Consider the following 19583-nt stretch of genomic DNA (forward strand, 5'->3'; position numbering starts at 1 on the left):
GGGGCATTGTATTGCTAATGGTGGCACTTGATCATTAAAAAGAATGTACATTGACCCTTTGCATAACTTCTGAGGCAGCCTCCTGCACAGTGCTGAGTTTCTGTGCCAAGGCCGCAGGGTTTGTCCTCTTAGCGCATTTGTTGTAATATTTGTTGTAATGTTTACGAATTTGGGCTCGTTTATGATTTTACAAATGTTGCACCAAGTTTTGCGAAGAATAAGTTTCGCTCAGGTGTTGAAAGATGGTGTGGCACAAGATTGCAACATATAGTTGAAAGCTTATTTAACCTGTAGCTGACATCGGTCAAAGACAATGTCCCCTTGAGCGAGTTGGGGCTCACGCACTCTGTCACGTCACGCGTCACGTAAGGGGAGTAGGAGGACCATCGAGTTGCTTAAATTTTTTTTTGACCACACAATCTTCGGGATCTATTTAGACTGCACTATCTTCAGGATTGGCCACCGAAAGAGACCAGAAACACACATACCCGATATGGAAAAATGGGGGTAACTTGCTTAGTAAGGCACTGACTTTAAGATGCATATAAAAATGAAATCCCAATGGTAGCTGTTTCACTGTATTGTGGCAATGTAGCTCACAATATGCCAGATGGGTACTTGCTTAGAACAAGTTTCTGGCGCAGGCCAAAATCGGCAACAGCCAAGTCCCTGAAAAATGTTGCTGTGATCTTAAAATAATGTGTTGCTTGTCAGTCTGTCCTGTTAGCGGTTTGCTGCTGCTTGTGAGCTACGTCTAAAGACAAAACATTATTAGAGTGCATAAGAAGAAAAAAAAGGAATGGTGTGTGCTCGCAGGGAACTTTAATGAAATGCATGTTAATTGCCCTCTCTCCCTTGTCATGTCTGCAGGAGGTTTACGAATTTTGAGATTTACAAGTTGGCAGTTGTGAGCTTGGCAAATAAAGCATGAGAATGGCTCAATGTTAGTGCCATGGTGGGTTCTTGAATGCTTCAAGCGCATTGAGTTTCAGCAGCATGACCAATGCGCTTGCACACTTGTTCCTTCAGCTCGACAGTGTGTCAAACAACTGTTAGCAGTATGAGTTAACGAAGTTAGAGCCGCTGCTCTTCTCTGCTTTCTCTCTTCCTAGATATTTCACATTTTTTCCCAAACCAGACATTTGCAACAAGTTACAGTGACTAAATCCAGTTGGGGAACTGCTGCTACACTTTCTCCAAACAGCTGCAAAGGACATATCTCTCTGCATGCTGCTGTAAAAGCCTCATTTTTGCAATAATTTCTCCATGTCTGCTTCAAACACGCCTGCTGGAGATCCGGCGGCAGTGATTGCGAAAACAAAACCAGAGCTTGCACTTCCGCTACCTTGAACCCTATGTGTGGTGGCCCTCCGGCATTTTCTGTTATAGAGCTTGCCTTTGCATGTTGATTCACACGAACAACAAAGTGGGCTGTATTGTCCCCAGCCTCGTAAGTGCGGCAATTGTGCTAAGCCAGTAGCAACTCGGAGCAATAAAGCAACTGATGCTGCAAGCAACAGCAACATTGACTGGATGTGGGGGCACCAGTGGTGAGCGTGAAACGGGCGTTGATCTAAGGTGATTCAGAGTTGTCTGAAAATGAGCAAAATGAAGAGAATCTCGAGGATCAACTCAAATCAGCAAGGAAGATACTGGACTCCTAGGATACAATGCTTCTCTGAAATCCAAAGCATTGAGACACTTGAGGTGAAGGAGAGCTAAAAGAGGCTCTCAGAAACACTTGGAGGCATGGAGCCAATCCGAAATAAGAAGTAAAGCAATACCATAAGAACCCGATAGATGCCCCCAACCCTGAAAGAAACCCCACCCATATTTTTGGCATGATTTGCTGTTTTTTCCTCAACACCAAAAGATAGCCCACTTCTCATAATCCCACTGCCCTGGAGAGGTGCACCGCTGCTGGTGCCACCAGTGGTGACCACGGCAAAAACAGAGTCAGTTAGCTACTACTGGAGATGAGCAGTGCTGACTGGGAACGAGAGCGATTCTTCGTTCATCACACTTTGCTGCAATGGTAACCTTGGCCGAAGCTAAGTACTACGGATGATAAAAGAACAGTGCTGAACAATCTTCAAACATGCAAAACTTAATCACTTTGTCGCGGGCAGCGAGGACGTCGGGCAGCAGGGACATACCCAGGGAGAGAGGGGGCTCACCCCCCCACCCCCGAAATTAAGCGACAGCCCCCCCCCCCCCCTCCCCCCGGCCATGCCACCACTCCCTAAAGCGTCACCAAGTCAATCTTGAGACTTGACAGCTATTTGGCAGGCAACAGTGGGCTGCTGTTACAGTAGTATTATGGCTGAGGCATAGAAGCAGTCACTGATCAGGTCAAGGGAAAGGACACTGAACTCAGGGCGTGAAACAGATTGATATTCTCCCAGCTAAAAGACGGCGTAATGTTTTCGCCTTTTTCATTATTTCAATGTTTGTTTCGAAATCTGAAGGTGCTGCCGCTAGAAAGGCCCCATTGATATCTCTTCAACGATCTACGTTTCATAATCATCCCTAAAAATTTCAAAATTTCAATCAAACCCTGCAATAACCGTTGAATCTATAAGCAATGTGAATGTTACCCGTTACCTCGTCTGATTTTTTTCCTTAATTGTAGATTACTTTTCGTGAAAAAGTGGCAACAGGAAACAAGAGTCACAAGAAATTCAAAATTATGTGATCTACTAAGGAAGAGAGCTGAGGCAACAGCCGAACAGGAAGAAAAAGCAGAAATTAACAAATTTAGCCATTGTTTGTGAAAATATTTATGGACGAAAATCTTTTTGTTTAAAAAGGAAGTAGAGAAAACACCATCAGAAGTGGAGAATGATTCCGTGCGTTTTAAATGGCGCTTCTACAGTAATTGGTCGAGCCGCCCGACGTAGGCACTTATCTGCTGTGCTTATGTGGGTGTTTTTCTAACCTTCCATGGCGGGTGCAGTACGTCTAGAACAACAGCGTTCTGCACTCTACACGGTTGTACGGGACTGGCGGCCATGCATCATTACGCAACTTCCCAAATAACAATACGAGTCGGTTTTGGCATAGTTTCATACAATGTACTAAAGGGAACTCTGGTGCTTCAATCGTTGAGCCACCATGGGAATGATGGGAAGTACATGGATTTGTCTAATCTTCGTGTTAGTGGATTCGTTTATTACGCTTTGTATGCGTTCGTTGTCGTAAATTTCAGAGCAATGTATACTTTTCTAAGTGCAGAAGACACTGCGAACACAATCACTACTAATTACAACGGTTCAGCTTGTTGAGGTGGCCACATTGAAATGCGCCTAGCGTCTCAAGGCACTGGCATGCCCGCGATAAATTCATAAGGGCGTTGTTACTTGTCGATGCATGCGACAATGGCATAATGGTTTTACTATTGGCCGTCTGTGCCGAGAGGTCCTGTGTTCGAATCCTGCGGTCAGACAATTTTAATAATGCTTACTTATTTACTGTGCAGTGCATTGTTGAAAATGACAAGTTTACAAAGTCACGAAGCAGTATGAATGAATAATGAAGTTTAGGCCAATCCATGTACTTCCCATAATTCCTATGACGGTACAACCACTCCCATTGCAGCTCCCGTAGACACTGCCGCCAAAGTTCCCTCTAGTAATTATTGTATGAAACTCTATGGGCCTTGATACTTCACTAGGTAGAGCAGTAAACGAGGGACCCAAAGGAATTGTGATTGTTCTGCAAATATATCTTTCACTGTAATTCATCCAGAGCTCATTAGAAAAACACTACTAGAAACCTTCATTTTACACTTTTGCTAGTTTACTTATTCTTGGCTGTGTCCTTCCTGTGCTTCTTTCCTGTGTGAGTCAATTTGATGTGGTTCCTGGTTTGCCAAGTAAAGCAGAGGTGTATATCACAGGTGTACTTGTCAGATACACCTTATTTCATTTCTGTTTTGCGGGTTTACACGCCTTTATAGCAAGCGGTGGGAATGATTAATGCTTGTATTAGTAAAAGTAGACCCGCCCCTGATTTGCGTAGGAAAGTTACCTTAAGGGTTGTCCCCCCTGCCCCCCCCCCCCCCCTGAAAAAAAAATCCTGGGTACATGCCTCTCAGGCAGTTACAAACCCTCACAATTAAAAACAAAGTGGAGCCACTCCAATGGGCACTGATACACCAGCAGTAATGCTAGCAATACTGGCTGTCATTTTGAGGTGGACCGCAATAAAGGTAGGCAGTAGAACAGTGATATTGACTGTTCATTCGAAGGTTTTGAGGAAGACTGAACAAGCACATATAAAAGAAACCTTCACACCCTTCGGTTACTGTTTTCTTTTTTTTCCCCAACTTTTCTTGATTCTATAGTGAAAGTTAGCTCACTCCTTCTTTTCACCCAATTGGCTCTTTATTTTACATGTGCTAACTCTTGAGATGTTACGGTACATTAAGGTCGCTTGATGGTTGAGACTCCAACTTCTGTACATAATATTTTTTTGCTATTGCTGCTGTCTTGTAAGCAGTTTGCCACTCACTCATAACTTTGTAACTCATTACATGGTGTTTTTAACTAAGGTTATAATTCCTTCTAAATGTAAGTTCGCATGATTTTTGTGCATCAGTAGCTTTGTAAAATTATTTAAATTGTGTTGTATTGTTTTGTGTCTCCAAAATGTCTGCTACAAAAATAAATTTTTCCTGCTACAAAAGCGGCTGCAAGAAGCTTTTTGAATGTTCCACCAATGCTAAATTTTGCTAAGTGGAATAACGCCATGGACATTTGAGCAGGGTAAGATGTACATTGTGAATTGTTTGCGTGAACAATAATATATGTTGACTGATAGGGGTGAGGAGGAAAGTTGTTCACAATGTGTGGGTGTGCGAGTATCATGCATGTATGAGTGTCAAGCCTGTTATGAATTATAATTTGGGGAGTTAAAAGTTAAACAAGGATGGAATACCTAAACTATATGTCAGATCAATGATCATCAATACCTATGTCCGCACGGTGGCAGATACTTCTGCTTAATGAATCGTGAGCAACTGAACACAGGCTTCCATGAAGAGGTTTCAATTCGATTAAATTAGATTTTGGCACTGTGTAATTATTCAGTGCAGTCTCGAATTTATTTGCGCACCACTAGTGGTATCACAAACCGCTGATGCTTTTGTCATTCAGCTCAGTGTAGTAGATGCAAGCCAGATCAGGAGGAGGAAATAACTTTAATGTGTCCTGAGGAACCCCTCCCCACCCACTCTTGGTTTAGTGGGCGGCAGGGGTCGCGGGCCGCACCCACGTTGGGACGGGAAGCCCGTGAGCCTCCGCCCTTTCGTGAGCCCTCTGGACGGCCCGGAGCTGGGTCTGGTGGTCGTCGCTTTGCAGGGCGCCCACCCAGTCTTCTTCTTTAGTGAACACGGTGCCGCTTAACGCGGAGCATTGCCAAAGCATGTGCACTAGCGAGCAGTAAGATTCGCCACAATCCGGACATTGCGGCTCTACTTCTGGCGAATAACGGCTCAGTCTGCCTCTCGAGGGGAACGACCCTGTCTGAAGCATTCTGAATATCGATGACTGTGGTCTAGTGAGTTTAGCGTGGGGGAGTGGGAAGGTCCTCCTCGACAGCTGATAGTGTGTTGTTATTTCGTTGAAGGTGAGCAGCGGGTCTCGGTGCTCCCCTCCCTCCCCGCCTCCTCGCTCGCCACGATCGCCGCGGTGCGTGAGTCCTCGCGCGCGTCCGTGCGCCAGCTCGTTGGCGTTGGGAAATTCGGGGTGCACGTCGGCCCCCATGTGGGCTGGAAACCATTTGACGAGGTGCTGACCCGCGGCTCCCTCGCTGCCGAGGACGGCCGCCGCTTCCCGGGATATCGAGCCCGAGGCGAATGCTCTTGCCGCCGATCGCGAATCTGTGTAGACGTAAGGACGTTCGGGGTCTCTCATTGCCATGGCTATTGCCACCTGTTCGGCCACTTCGGACGTTACCCCCTTGACCGATGCTGCGTTAATTATTGTGCCATCCCAGCATACCGAGACGGCCGCGTACCGGTCGCTGCGCCCATACTGGGCCGCGTCTACAAATGCCGCCAGGCCCGGGCAGTTGGCGGTCGATTTCAGCAGTGCTCGGGCCCTCGCCTTTCGGCGCCCCTCGTTGAATTGCGGGTGGACGTTTCTCGGAAGCGGTTCTACCTTGAAAGTGCCCCTTACCGCCGCGCTGAGTGCAATCTTGTGTGCGTTGCACTCTGCTTCGGCATTTATCCCTGCTTCTTCTAGGATGTGCCTGCCGGCCCTGGTGGTCAACAGCCGCACGACCTGTGCGTTGGTCTGCGCTTCGATGATTTCTGATAGTGAATTGTGGACCCCTAACCGATCGAGCTGCTCCGTGCTTGTAGTGATCGGAAGACCTAGCACCCTTTTGACGCTCTTGCGCATCAGTGTCTCTATTTTGGCCGCGTCTCTCTTGGTCCATTTTAGCGCCGAGGCTACGTAATTGACGTGACTCATGAGGAAAGCATATAATTGACGGCATGACCAGAGACACCAGGGGCATACTGGCCCTGGACCAGATCAGGAAATATTTATCATTATTACTTGTCATTATTTAGTAGTGTGGTTTATTCAATACTGACGGCAGCCTTTTGGCAGCTAAGGCATGAGCGGTACAGTTACATGAATAGGTACAGAGGTAACATAAGTTGCCAGTTGAATATGAGTACACCATAGAGTACAAGAATAATGTAACAAGCAGACTTTGCAACAAGAATGAAGAAAAATAGCCGGTGCATAAAGCAGTTAACGAAACCAGCAAAAATAAAATAAAATAAGAAATATGATATAAAGACCATTAAGAGTGATGAAGGCAAATGCAAGGTGCTGTAATGTAAGTGCTTTAAAATGAGACAAGGCCACTAAAGATGATGCTCGTGATGTCACCTGCATCACATCACGTTAGAGTGAGCTCCATTGCAATATTGTTATAGGGAAAAAAAGAGTATTTATAGGTGTTCGGCCACTGAAAGTGAGGCACACACTGCTACACTGATAATTCTTTTCTGCTTCACTTTGTGCTTCTCTGTATTTGACACAACATAAGCTTGATTTGGTGTTGTAGCATAAGAATGCAAACACCCCTTTCATCTTATCTCCCATATTATTCCATCAAATATTTTATGCATTTCTTATATCATCCTATACTATCACTATCTTATGCACTTTCACTAAGATGGTCATGGTAGGGTCTGTGACCACTGCCCTAGACTGAAGAACCTCTGCAACACAGTTTTGTGATAGCATATTACCACAACATCCGATTTTCGTGATGTAACAAAAGGGCCTGCTTAACATCTCTGAAGTTTGCACTCCACTTGCCGTTTGCCAGTGAACTGGCTTTATTAAAAAGTTGTTTACCTATTTATTTCTTGCTCATTTCAGGAAATGAGGCCTCATACCATCATTATAAATCTAGCAGTAACCTATAATGAAGGAAGATTTTTTAATTAGGGCGATAGCCTTAACTGGCCCACACCCTCGATGGTCGGGAAAATGTGGCGTGCAGTACAGCAAGTCATGTGAGCTCGCTTTGCACAGACGCTCCGATGCTGCTCATTATGCAAAAAAAAAAAGGTAGGCAGAGTTAATTAAGAGTTAATTCAGGCACTCAAACCCACGACCTTAGGTGGGAGTTGAACCCTCGAGCTTATGTGCAAGTTGAACTCAAGACCTTTGGTGTTAAGGCAAAGTCAATTAAGGAACAGTTAGTTAATATATAGTTAATTAAGGTGCTCGAAACCACGATATTTTGTGGGAGTTGCACCCATGACCTTTGGTGTTAATTAGGGTGAATTTTATTAAGGCACACTTAACTAAAATAGCATCAATTAAGGCATTCGAGCCCACAACCGTTGGTGAGAGAAAACAAGTAATAAGTAACAACGCATTCGAATGAGAATGTCAAGTAATTTAATGAATGTCTCTTGAGCGAGCAGGCTTTTGCCTTCACCCTATTTGGCCTATGCTAAAGTGCCTCTCAATTTTTTAGCTCCATAGGTCAGCAAAATGAGCAAATACTCGCTAATACCAATATTTTTACAGGCGATATACTCAATCATACTCTTGTGCACTCACACTCATTGGCACTCACTTGACTTTTTACTCATTCTTACCGACACTCACTCACATTTGTGGTTGCTTTGATTTGTACTTACTGACACCCACTTACACTCATACTTGCATCCACTCACATTCATCAACAGTAGCTCATGTTCATACTCTTGTAAATCGCTGTCACCAACTTTTGTTTTTAATCGTATTAACCAGCACTCGCTTGTCTTCATACTTGCATCGACTCAAGCCTGCTGGCATTGTCTCCCATTCATACTCACTAATGCTCTACCTCAGGCCTGGGGAATCAGTAGGGAGTGAGTACAAGTCAGAGCACTTGTGAATGAGTATGGGAACCAATGGTTAGCACTCGTTAATGTTACCACACACTGTCTTCTATTTTGCAGAAGTCCTGGGTGCTGTGCTGAGTGTAGTTTTCATCTGGGTGCTGACGGGTATCCTAGTCTACACGGCCGTGCAGCGGACCTACCATGATGACTACGACATTGATGCAGGCATCATGCTCATAGTCTCTGGCACAGGGGTTGCTATGAACATCATGTGAGCTCACATCACATATTTATTGCATAAGCACTGCATGAAATTTACTTGTCTATGTAAGGAAATATGGCCAGTGATTTGTGGAGTTCAACATGTGGCCCATCTCAGAACCTAAAATGCAGGCACTGAAAATGTTCACTAGTTTATTATTCATGTCACCAGCAGGGAATGCTTTCATTGTGGCCATAGAACTTCCTGTGTACAGTATCACCTAGAGAGAAATCCAGTTTAGTTGCCTGTGCAACATATAGGATGGTGTACCAATGGGATATGGAAGCGCAAATGTAGGCATCAACCCTTTCTGTACCATCGGAAATAATGCAAAATTTAATCAAATTGCTCAGAAAGTGCCCAGAGATGTGGCACGCAGGTAACCATGTTTTTAATGCAGGCATTCAAGGGGCCATAATAGAAAGAAAAAATACACGCAATGCCAATGATGATGATGATGATGATTTAATGACATCCCCTTCGAAACGAGGTGGTAAAAAGTAGTCGCCTAGCTTGCTTGATTTAATCAGGTATGCAGTACATGTTTTTTATCTATAATTTTTGTGTACATCTTTTTTTTCCCACCCTTCAAAATCTACCTTGTACTGCTAGCCATGACTGTAAGAGATTTGGTCGTATCAATCTCTTCCCTGCTTCTTTTTCCACCACTACTCTAAGGTTTCTTGCTTATCTTGACTGCTGACCGGTTGGCGCTTCCGTGCATTTTAAACCCGAGCGCTTCTGGAAGGTGTACGTTACCTACGGTTCTCATTGGGTGAATCTCTTCACATTCCATTAGGATGTGCTGAGTGGTCTCTGGACTTTTGCTGCAGCACACACATGCCTCATCTATTTCAGAATACAGTAAAACCTCGTTAAACCGTACCCGCTTAAACAGTAGTTTCATTTTAAAAGTAGTAAAGTCAAATCCCCGACTCAGCGGCCATTGAACATAACGTGTTTCGTATCCGCATAAACCGTACCAGCTTATTGCGTACATATCGGTTAACACGTAGGGTTTCTACTTTTCGTCACGCAAACACGGCGGTGCGTCATCTCCATTGGGCGGCCCGGCAGAACAACAAGCCTCAGAAATCAGCACAACGGCCTCCAAGCGCCCTGTGTGTTTGCGCGTTAAGCCACATCAACATCAGCATTATTTCGGTGCCGTGCCAGAGAGCATTGTGATGTCGTGCAAGCGAGAACTCGTGTCATGCCGAAACTTGGATATAGAAGACGTCGGTTGCTTAGCTTAGAAGAAAAATTAGACATTGTTCGTGCTATCGAATATGGCGAAAAAAGTCGGCATTGGCACGTGACATGGGTCTACTGTTGACTGCGATGTGTGGCATTTGGAATGCGAAGTTGCTCGGCAGCGTTGCTGCGACCGCAAAGAGTTGTCAGCTACGAGATTCGACTTTTTGCGATCGTTGCCTCTGTTGTTGCCGAAGTGTCACCTAGCGACAGTGATAAGGACGGCATGGGAAGCGACAGCACAGGCGATTCAGGCCCGACAGTGGCAGAAGCTGAACGTTACGTCAGCCTCATAAATGCAATAGTTGCGGCGAGAACAGCACCCCACAATGAAAAGGTGCCCCGTGACTTCTGCAACGCTACCGCACCTGTGCACGAAGAAGATGTAATGCCAACGAGGAATCTGCCATGCGAGTGTTAGCCGAGAAGAGGGGGTTGGCTGAAAAGCTGGCTCACAGCGTCGGGAAGTTTGAGGCCGCTGTCGTCACTGCTAGGCTGCCGCGGCATCAAACGAAAATAACACGTTTGTCGCGCGAAGTAAATAAATACTGCATGTTTTTTCCCCTTTCATCGCACTCTCTCCGAGTTCCGTTTTTGACAGGTAAGTGGGCAATCTTATGCTATTTCGGTGAAGCAGTACTACCGTTTAGTACGTACTTTTTCCGAGCTCCGGCCAACTAAGGTTTAACAAGGTTTCACTATATTTGCTCTGGTATGTTTTTGTCCTTAGGCAACCGGCTTGAGCCTCAAATAGCAAGGCACTGTCCTCTGTGTTATCGTATTGATTTTCCCTTCTAATTTCTTTCTTCTCATTCTTGTAAATCTCCATGGTCCTTTTTGTTTCCCTTCTTTGCATCGAATTACTAACTGTCACTTTTTTTCTGATGACTCCTGGTTGTCTATATACAATTCCAATTACCTTGTACTTGGTTGCCAACTTTCTTGACCCCTTCCTCCATTTTGTGTCCACGTTTTTCAGGTACAGATACTTGTGCAATTTAACTGCCAATTTATTTTGACCCATGTTCCTGAATCTTTCTTCAAAACTAATTTTGCTCTGCGGTTCTCTGGCTTCAAGAGAGGCCCGACCCACGTCACCCTGCACTGCCTCATTTGTGGTTTTACCGTGGGCTCGCAAAGCCAACCGGCCTACTGACCTTTGGTTAACTTCCAACCTAGACAAGATATCAGATTTTAAGCATAGAATGGCATTTTCGAATGTTAGTGCTGGCACCATTACTCCTTTTCCTATTCCACGCACCATGTCGTACTTATTGTGGCCCCACTATGCTCCGTGTTTCATTATTGCAGCATTCTGCTTCCCCTTTATTTTCAGATTCTTTTGGTGGGTGCTTGAGTAAGTCTCTCCTTCATTTATCTGTACACCAAAGTATTTATTTTGCTTGACTATGGCTATGACTTGCTGTTGAATTGACACCCACACCCACCTACTCATTCATGTCTTCATTAAAGATCATCATTCCCGACTTTTCTGTCCTAAACTTGAGGCCTAGATTTGTCACTGCATTGCCACAGATATTCGCAAGTGTCTGTAAAGCCCCTTTATTATCCACCAGTAGCACTACTGTATTTACTCAAATCTATGCCAGCCCCGATTCTAAGCCGGCCATCGAAAGTCCGAAGCCAAAAAATTTTTAAAAACTTGCCTCGAATGTAAGTCGAACAAAAAAGTAAGGATAGCATTCCCAAAATGAAAACAGAATCTATTTAATATGAACATGCCGGGGTCCCTCTGCGTCATCATCGCTGCTAGTCTCGTACACTTGCACAGGCGCTCTAGCTTGTGTGCACGGCTCGTATGCATTGAAATGCAGTGCGATCTCTGTGAACAGTTCTACTCTGTTATTACACGCTTATCTTTCTTATCGCTGTCATCTCCTTGTGCAGCACACTCAAAAAGCATCTCCCATTGCCCCCCTCCAGTGACTGATATTTTTCTCATCAATGCTGAAGTCCTGCTTGGCTTGAACGTTTCATGATGCCTCTGCAACTAGCACAACTTTTCGTTTGTAGTAATGCCTGTTTGGTGCCATTACAATAACTCCACGCCGCACGCCAATACTATATAAACTGATACGACACAGCTCAAGATGGTGACGTCGCACGTGTACTTTGCTTGGCTACTGGCATGGCTAGCAGCGGTTGCGATACTGGCTTTTCCAGATGGCACTAGCTGTACACCATATTTATCATTTCCAATTTCAAACTAGCTTGTTTTTATTTTTTTTAATCCTCAAATCTAAGCCAACCCTTGAATTTGGTATATGATTATTTGAAAAAGAAACTATTGGCCTAGATTCGAATAAATACTGTCATCTGCATACATCAGTCCAGGGAGCTTCTGTTGCACTATTTGTCCAATACGCATGTAGGATAAATCAAACCCTAATTTGCTGTTTTCCAGTTGTCCTTCTATGCCCTTAACATAAAGCGTGCTCAACAATGGAGACAGAGGACATCCTTGCTTCAGTCCTTGATGAATTCCCATCACTTCCTTACCTTTTTGACCTTCCCATACAACTTGTAGTCGGTTGTCTCTATATATCTCACTCAGCAGTTCCATGAAATCGTCCTCTATGCCTTAGTGCTTAAGAATACCCCATGACAATTCCCTGTCTACGTTGTCATAGGCTCCTTTAATATCTAGAGATGGTATTGAGAAAGGTCTGTTCTGAACTACTGAAATCTCTTCACACTGAGTTAGTACTAACATATTATCCTCTAAGCATCTGCCTGGCCTGAACTTATTCTGCAGTTCCCCTAGTACACAACTTTTCTTCACCCACTTCGACAGTTCCAATTTTATGGCTTGCTTTGCCATTCTATGTATCACCGATGTTACTGTAACTTGCCTGTGAGAGCTTGTCTTACCTCTGTCACCTTTGCCTTTGTAGATGAGGTTCACCTTACTTTCACGCCATCCAACCGGAATTTGTTTGTTTGTTTGTTTGTTTGTTTGTTTGTTCTAATCACTTGCTCTCTGGCATTAGTCAGCAGTGCCTTGCTCTTTGGACTGAGGTTTTTGATTAGCTATATTGGAACTTCATCGGCTCCTGCTGCCGTGTTGTTTGGGATATTTTCTTCTGTTTATTTCCAATAAAAGCTTTCTATGTTAAATTTTGATCTCTCAGGCTTCTCTGTTGTTGGATCTGTTTGAGTCTGAACTACGCTTTTTTTTGTGTGCTGAAGTTATCCCTAATAACATCTGTGATGCACCGCAGTACATCGTCTCCTTTGTAGATGTTACTGTCTTCATTCCTTGTTTTTAGTTGGAGTTCCAAGTGCTTTTATATGGTTCCAGAATCTTTTTGGGGCACTTTCGTCATCAGGGGCATAAGCCTGGGGTGGCACACCGGGCATGTGCTCTTGCCCCACTGTGAGAAAAATTCCTGGCTATGCCATTGAGCACCATTGATTAGCAAAACATGGGTCAATGTTATTCTGAATGAAACAGTCAAACCTCATTATAATGAAACAGGATATAATGAAGTAAGTGAAATTCCCCTCAAAATCTTCATTCTTCATATTGCAGTATGTGCAGTAATGGATATAACAAAGTAATTCAGGCTCCCTGTGATGGAATTGGTTAAAGACTGCTCCAAAAAGAAACTAGAGGCAGCACACTGAAGTACACACACACACAATAGGCTTGCTTTAAGGCAGACTGAACACACATCCACCTAGCAAAACACATGCGACAGTTCCCCACAGTACATTTCATGCGATACATTTCATGCAGGGCAAAAGGTAGCATGCGGCCCACAGTTCATTAGGTAGCAGCTGCTACCACATTGGGGATGTCTTGGAAAGGTTTATTGGGCAGCAGGAGTTGTCTGGTCACATAGAGGTCCGGTCAGTAGCTCTGCATGCCCGGTTTTTGGAAGCCGAGTCGTGCTTGTGAGCGCTCAGCAGCCCACCACAATGCACAAAGCAGCCAACGAGGTAGCAGCTCATCAGCTGTCTTGAACACTCACTTGGCAACGAACCAGCAGGTGCTGCCACACCAGCCCTTCTGGCCCAGTTGTCCAGCTGAAGGGAGGAGGCTGAGGTGATCTCTCAGCTGGCAGGAGTGTTGCTTTGGGTGCAGGCGCAGTGACGTGAGAGCAACTGTTGGCTCCTATAGGCCGGACAAAGAACTCTAGTCTTCCAACACCTAATCTTACGCACTGCATACGCTGTGGGCCACACTATCACGAGCCACTTTTCACATTTTAGTTTCCTCTTCGCCACTGCATGGCGCACTGCCTTCTTTTGTCTTTTTCCTTACTGCATATCACGTATTAGTATTGCACTCCCCGTTCAGCTTCACTATAACGAGATTTTACAGTAATAGGAAAGAGTGGAGTCAGCTAGGCAAACGGTGCAGAGAATAGAGGCCCAGTGGTATAGAGTAGAACCTTGTTCATATGTTTTCAGGGGAGGGGGGAAGAAAAAGGAAAACAAGGTGTCAGAAAAGAACTTTGTATGGAAAAACGTACAATACACTATCAGTAAAAACTTAAATGACAAGCTAGCAAGAAGGTACTAGATGTGAGGGCATTTATTCCTTGTTGAACATTTCTGTAATTTTCTGTTGATGCAGTATCTGACCTTTTGAAAGGAGGATTTCCTTTTTTGACACCCTGAGACGCAATTGGGGATCATTGTTCGGAGCGCATGTTCGTTTCCACCATGCGCAATTGACCTAGGCCGCGCCAACTTCGCGTAGCAGATGCAGTCGGCGCTCTGAACAACGATCATCATGCCCCTGTAATTCTCTTTCAGCATTTGCCTTGTCCTTGGCATGAGAAAAACTGTGCAGCACATCCAATCTGATGAGGGCGTTGGCGAAGGTAGCCAGCGGGCGTCCACCACTATCTTTGTTGTCGTCGTTTTCAGGAAATTCTGCTTTGTCTGCCTTAATCTCCACTAAGATTTCTCTCACGCTTTGTGGCTCGCACGTCAGGACATTGTCATCCACCACAACAAACACTGTGAACTGGATTTTGGTGATGGCGCACTGGTAGTCCTGTTCCATGTTGTTCAAACTTCTTACAGAAAGAAGGGCATGCCAGGGGGTCATTGCTAATGATGGGCGGCAAATCTTCAGCTTTAAGGACGCACTGAAAACAGAACTTTTCCAAGCAGTTCTTTACTGCTTTGCACATTATACTCTCCCAAGAGTGATTCAGATATTACATTACGTCCAGCAGTGTAAGCTTAACAGGGTTGTCATTCTTGAGGCCCAAGAGCAAGAAAGTGACACACAGTGCACTTCCTATACAGGTGCCTGACATTTCCGATAATGCCTGCATCCAGCTGTTACTATTGGCTCATTGGGTTTGATGCGAAAAAGAGCACAGGAAAATTGTGGAGAAAGGTCGTGTCCTATGGACTTGCTGTGCAGTTGTCCACAATTAACATACCTACACGCCAGTTGACGCCAATAGTCCTAGGCTCACTCGCAATGTCTATGCACATTGAGAGACAAAGTCTCCTCAATGTCATGACTGCAGCTGTCGAACAGACCAGCACAAGTGTAAAAACTGCAATGAATGCAACATGCGTTGTTCTATGGTAGGGAAATTTGGCATTAAATTAAAGAATAAACTGATTGTGCGCTGACCTTTCCATGCGACACGGGCAGGCGAGTACTGCGGGGAAGCAGCTGGAGCAGGCAGCTACTGTTCTCTATTGTGTGTGCCTCACGCTTCTTTTTTTGGTGTGGAATCTAGCCATCAAAAAACATATAATTTGCTCACAGTTTAAAGATGTACTGAACAAAGGTGCCGAAAAATCAAGTTTTCCAGAAACATATTAACTGTTAAGAGAGAAGCATAACAGTACAGGGTCATACTTCGTGTTTCTGATTGTGAATTTTGGTGCTGGGAAATCATGCTAAACCAGAAAGTGTCATTGTTTTTTTTTTTTTTTGTAAGATACCTTACAGGCCCATTCAAGGGCACTGGGTAAGGGGGGACACAAAGTAAGTGTTTCCACAGGAGTAAACATTATGAACGTCAATACAGGCTTTCACAAGATAAGTAAAACAGTATAGGAGTAAACAATATAAATATCAATACAGGCATTCAAAAGATAAGTAAAGCGAAGTTCAATAAATGTTTGTCTAGGTTAAGGTTTAGAGAGCATAAACACAGTAATATACTCATGCACACAAAAATACAAATGTGAGAAACAGGGAAGGAAAGCTGGTCAATAACATTCTTATACAATGTTTCTACAGGAAACTTTGCAATTCTTCGCTAAAAGCGTCACGATCTGTTATGCTCGCAATGTTATCAGGAAGATTGTTCCATACGGTTATGACACGTGGCAGTGTCATACTTCCACGTGTTACTGTGTTAGAGCCTCAGAGTGTTATCGTTAAAAGTGCAGTTTAGGTTAGTAGAAGGTAAATGTTTACATACAGGAAGGGCGCAGTTTGCATTGGGAGAGAGGGGCAATGTTTATAGTTCTTTCTGCAGTGAACTATATTAGGCATGCAATCATGTTATGTGTGCGCAGCATGGGCCTGGTGTTGCATGGATGCTGCCCATGTGCGGGCATTGCTCAGCATGGCCACAGCCATGGGCTCGGCACACATGGTCATGGCCATAAACAGCCCGGTGAACGCACCAACATCAACATCCGCGCAGCTTTTATCCACGTCCTGGGAGACCTGTTGCAAAGCATTGGCGTGCTCATCTCAGCCTGCATCATCAAGTACAATGTGCGTTGCAGGTCTCTCCTGTTATTTTTTTGCTAAAGCTGAAACTCTGGGCTAGTTGGTCATGCATGACAGAAACCAAAGATGATAGAAAGGACATATGCAGAAATGAAAAACACAGGGCGCTGATTTTGAGCTGGTTTATTTGCATAGAAGGTACATATTTATGTACACACATCACACAACAAAGAAAAGGAGGCACTAAATGCCTGGAAGGTTTAACACATAAACAGGATTGGAATAGCTTTGTCCAGTTAGCGTTAAGGTGAAGTGCTCATTATTGTAGACAGGGCTAAGGACTTGCTTACCAGTGAGGTAATTGAAATTTATTTGATTGGCAGAATCAGTGAGCAATACGTGAAAACCATATCTGTCTCCTTGCTAGACAAAGACTTTACTGTTCATGTCTTGAACCTTTGTTGTTTTCTTCCTCCGCTGTACAGTACGTGTCCATACATGCTCATATTCTGTGCTAAAGCATGAGCGGGAAGACAGCTTTCTGCATCCTTTCTGTATCCATCCATTGTATGTCCCACTGTGGATTTCCTCGAGTGTTTGTTGCTTACTAGGCTACACAACTTGTAACCACGAAATGTTCTGCCAGTAGCACATTTATTTGCTTTTTTTTATGCCTCTCTGTGACTCAAGTGAAAAGATATATACCATTGGCAGGGAAAGTTCGTTTGCTCCAAGAAAATTGAGTCAAACAAATCTTTCACCTCCTTTAGAGAGCAGGAATTAGGTGGACAATTAGTTGGCTGTGTTCAGATGCAAGTTTCATGTGATCATCAAACTCATTTATGAGCATACATCTAGTATAGTATTGTGATTAAAGGGATGCTATACGCATACATTCAATCAATCTAAACTGTTTGATTATCTTTCTAGGAACCTTGGAACATTGGTACTATGTCAGGAGATTACTTAATCACAAAGAAAATTGCAGCTGGAGTCGCCTCATAATTATGAATTTCAGAGTGCTCGTGATGAGCAGAATCACTTAAATGGGAATGGCTATGCTGCACTGGTTATCTCGCAGCTCATGCTGTACTGGATGCTACCAGCTGCATCAAGTTGGGGGGTCCACACAGAGAGCATGCCACGTTCCCACTAGTGATGGCTGATAGAGCAGTGTGAAGGGGGCAGCTTGAGATAAATTGTCATGTTTAAATGTGAAGTAACAACCTTTATCATCATTTGCTGACTGCAATTTACTACTAAGATTTATAAATGGGACAGTGTGTGTTGTGGGAGCTGGTATTGTATTTGTGCATCAGCAGCACTAGTTCTGTGGCATGTGTTATTCATTTTCTTGTTAAAAGTGGTATAAGCTTTGCCTACACTGTTCATTCAATGCCCGTGAAATGTGCAATTTGACGATTTAGGATTTAGGACTTTGCATTGAGAGGCATTGGCAGCATGCTGGTCATCATAAGCAAACGGAGCGTTCGCATGTCCATAATCTTGGGTGTGCTCACCATCAATGTGTGGCCATAAATGCTTCTTGTGCTCGTTTGCCAGAATAGCACTTATCATATCATTTTTGGCAGGAAGCTTGCCATGGGCATTGGAATTGTTACTTTGGAAGAACGTAGAGGTTACAGCCCCAGAAATTCTGGAAAGAGGTGTTAAATTGAATGGGTGACCCAAGTGCATGGTTTTCATTTATCATGCAAATCCTAATTGATAACTACATTTTCACTGTAAGAACAAATTTTTTGACCTCCAATGCTATTTCAGGTGCACAGCACTGAGCGGACAACTACCAGGCATTGCACTTCATGTACACATTGCATTTCTGGCCATGTGAGAGAGAGAGGTTAGGTTAGGTTAGTCATTCGTTGGTCACTCACACTCATCTGCGCTCTTTCACTAATCTGTCTGTGGATGCAATCATTGTGTAGACAGGGTGCATGGATTCATTTATTTATAAATATTTTTCTCTATTTATAAAAGCTGCAGCAGTGCATATTATTTTTCTTCTGTTGTGCACATTTGTGTCTATGCTGTATTGTCTTTATTAGTATAAACAGAAGCCAAATAGAAGTACATCACGGTGATGTAACTATGCTTTTATTGCATTTTCTTTTTCTTGCAGCCCCAGTACAAGGTAGCTGACCCCATCTGCACATTCATATTTTCTGCTCTCGTGTTGTTCACGACTGTGTCGATCCTGAGGGATGCCGTCTTTATCCTAATGGAAGGTGGGTGTCAGGACATCAGGCTTTAACATTTGTTCTTTGTAAAGTTCACTAATGTTCTGCACGAACTCTATTTATTGCTTTTCAGCACAAGCATGTGCTTTGTTAGCTTGAATGATCCCACTAAAAAGGTCGGTTTCGCCTGAAAGGCAAAGCATCGATTGCGATGCTTTGCCTTTCACGAATTAAGCTGCAAAAACACAGCGCAGCGCGGACTCTGTATGCACAAGTGGCTTTTGAAAAGCAGTGGCCGGGCCAGGCACGGGCGGCTACCCGGGCCGCCCGAAATAGAATGCCGGGTAGAAGTCACCACGTGACGCTGGGAATGAATGCCAAGGGGCAGATGTGGTGGAGGCCTTATGTTTGTCCAATAATGCACTGCCCCTCATAATTTTGAGAAGGTAGAGTGCAGTGACAAGTCCCGAATCGCAGATATGGCTGGCTTTTGAGACGTTTGTTCTTAAAGGGCCCCTCACCAGGCCCCATAGCAAATTTTGATTATCGACTGGAAGTTACATGTGTTGTCTAGGGTGCCCTCTGCCACAAAAATATTTCAAATCGGCTCATTAGTAGCCGAGATAGAAATATTTCAGTGCCACGAACCCACGATTTCAGGAGGCGAACTCCACTGCCAAGTGAGACACTCTCTCCACTTACCTCGTCTAGCCTCTGCAAGCGAAATTCCTTCCCTGCATTCTCCCATACGTTCCGTGCATTCTCCCATACGTTCTCCCTGTGACGTATGCGTGGCGCATATGTCACGGGCCCCACCTTCAT

General features: G+C 44.3%; 1 protein-coding gene across 4 annotated transcripts in view; it reads left to right on the plus strand.

Moving 5' to 3' along the window:
- LOC135899967 (proton-coupled zinc antiporter SLC30A2-like) overlaps positions 1–19583 on the plus strand; it is a 65442-nt gene that overhangs the window by 36255 nt on the left and 9604 nt on the right. For all 4 annotated transcript variants that reach the window (XM_065429375.2, XM_065429376.1, XM_065429377.1 and 1 more), the window contains 3 exons: positions 8480–8633; positions 16404–16608; positions 18704–18809. In XM_065429375.2, coding sequence (XP_065285447.1) covers positions 8480–8633; positions 16404–16608; positions 18704–18809 — 465 coding nt within the window. The remainder of the gene's footprint in view (positions 1–8479; positions 8634–16403; positions 16609–18703; positions 18810–19583) is intronic.

The sequence above is a fragment of the Dermacentor albipictus genome, chromosome 4 (assembly GCF_038994185.2).
Source record: "Dermacentor albipictus isolate Rhodes 1998 colony chromosome 4, USDA_Dalb.pri_finalv2, whole genome shotgun sequence".
Taxonomy (NCBI): domain Eukaryota; kingdom Metazoa; phylum Arthropoda; class Arachnida; order Ixodida; family Ixodidae; genus Dermacentor; species Dermacentor albipictus.